The sequence below is a fragment of the Mandrillus leucophaeus genome, unplaced genomic scaffold (assembly GCF_000951045.1).
Source record: "Mandrillus leucophaeus isolate KB7577 unplaced genomic scaffold, Mleu.le_1.0 Scaffold56, whole genome shotgun sequence".
Classification (NCBI taxonomy): Eukaryota; Metazoa; Chordata; class Mammalia; order Primates; family Cercopithecidae; genus Mandrillus; species Mandrillus leucophaeus.
This window is the reverse complement of record NW_012106030.1, coordinates 6,968,968-6,970,800: the sequence shown is the minus strand read 5'-3', so window position 1 is coordinate 6,970,800 and position 1,833 is coordinate 6,968,968. Positions and strand designations below refer to the sequence as shown.

At 40.5% G+C, this 1,833-nt stretch overlaps 1 protein-coding gene across 1 annotated transcript in view; it reads left to right on the top strand.

The window, feature by feature from the left end:
* FAM65B (family with sequence similarity 65, member B) overlaps positions 1–1,833 on the top strand; it is a 287,827-nt gene that overhangs the window by 278,217 nt on the left and 7,777 nt on the right. Inside the window, exon 21 of the mRNA XM_011998193.1 lies at positions 734–874. Within this exon, the coding sequence (XP_011853583.1) occupies positions 734–874 (141 nt within the window). The remainder of the gene's footprint in view (positions 1–733; positions 875–1,833) is intronic.

The window sequence follows — 1,833 nt, the reverse complement described above, 5'->3', positions numbered from 1 at the left end:
GCTGAAATCTAACCCATCATTTCCATTCCAGTTCAAACATTTTTGTGAAACTTACCCTGGCCCTCCATAAAATGTCTCTTCTTCAAGTGACTGACTTACCTTGTGGATTTCTTATGGCACCTAATACATTTCTTCTCTTCTGTTCCTTCTAACAGTCTTAGCATTTCTACTACATCTACAGGCTCCTTAAAAGCCAGAACCATAATTCTCTATCTCCCAATTTTATTTAATAAATTGATCCCTTATATTCTCCTAGAGTCATGGACTCTAGGAGAATGTTTCAAATCTTGGAATGACACATGGGACAAGGGGCAGGAGCTTGCAGGCCTTTATGATGGGACATATACAAAGGGATTAACACCGTAAAAGAAAAAGTTAATGATCTGGGATCAAAAACAGGTCTGAGAAATTTTGCCTTCTTCATTACTTGGTTAAAAAAATTACCTTTAGGTGGCCAATAAAAGCCCACCATGATTATGTTACTCAATAAATTGATCCCTTATGTTCTCCTAGAGTCATAAGAGATCTAGGAGAACATAAGGGATCAATTTATTGAATACATGACTCTTTTAATTAACATGAATCTCAATGACTTTTTTTTTTCTTGCTCTGAAGGTAGTGCAAAATGTGTAGGTTATATGCTATAGTTTATCTCAGAGAGTGAGAACGAGGTATACCTCTTAAACTACAAACAAACCAAAATGGCTTCACGAGATCCCTCCTTCTCTTTCAGGCCTTGCTCTATTACTGTGAAGCACTAACAAAGACAAACCTCCAGCTCCAGAAAGCAGCTTGCCTGGCCCTGAAAATCCTTGAGGTAAAGCCCAGCCTTGGAACTCCCCTGGCAGCTCAGCTTGGAGCCAGGCTAAGCCGAGTATATATAACAGCTTTTCTTTCATGTTTGAAAGTACTTTTTTAGCAGTGTTTCTTGACTCCTTTGCACTGTATGTTAGTTTTAGTATTTTTCTCCCTTAAACAGTAATTACATGTGACTTTGTTTTGTTAGTCAGTAAGTGGCAGAAAGCAATCATGTTTTGCACTAGCCCAAGGGAACCGGTTTGCCTTTAGGTCAGTATTAGAAAAGTATGTCATATTGGCTGGCACGGTGACTCATGCCTGTAATCCCAGCATTTTGGGAGGCCAAGGCCAGTGGATCACCTGAGGTCAGGAGTTTGAGACCAACCTGGCCAACATGGTGAAATCCTGTCTCTACAAAAATTAGCCAGGCATGGTGGCAGGTGCCTGTAATCCCAGCTACTCAGGAGGCTGAGGTGGGAGAATTGCTTGAACCCAGGAGGCAGAGGTTGCAGTGAGCCAAGATTGTGCCATTGCACTCCAGCCTGGGTGGCAGAGCCAGACTCTGTCTCAAAAAAAAAATAGAGAAAAAAGGAAAGTATATCTTAAAAGGGAGATGAGATGTATGGTGATTTCACTCACTTTTATTGTGAACAACAAAAAGCAGGGACAAATAAGATTTGAAAAGAAGTACTAAAATTCAGTATGCCACTGAATTCCCAGATCCTTCCCCACAAGCTCTCTTTATTAAGCAGAGAACCAGTTTTGATTGTCATAAGGTGTCGTGAGCAGGGAGAGAGCTAGAATGTAAACAAGTACGAAAAGACTGAGAACTCCTGACATGGAAGTTTCCCTTTCAGTAGGCAAGATGTAATGTTTGACCTACCTTCATCACAAAAAAATAAGACAAATCAGTCTTGAGAAAAGAATGAGAGAAAGCCACACCTTAGAACTTGCCAAAATCTTGGAAAAGAGGCAGGGACCTGCAGGCCTGATAAAGAAAGGGATTAATACCTCAAAAGAAAAAGTTAACGGCCT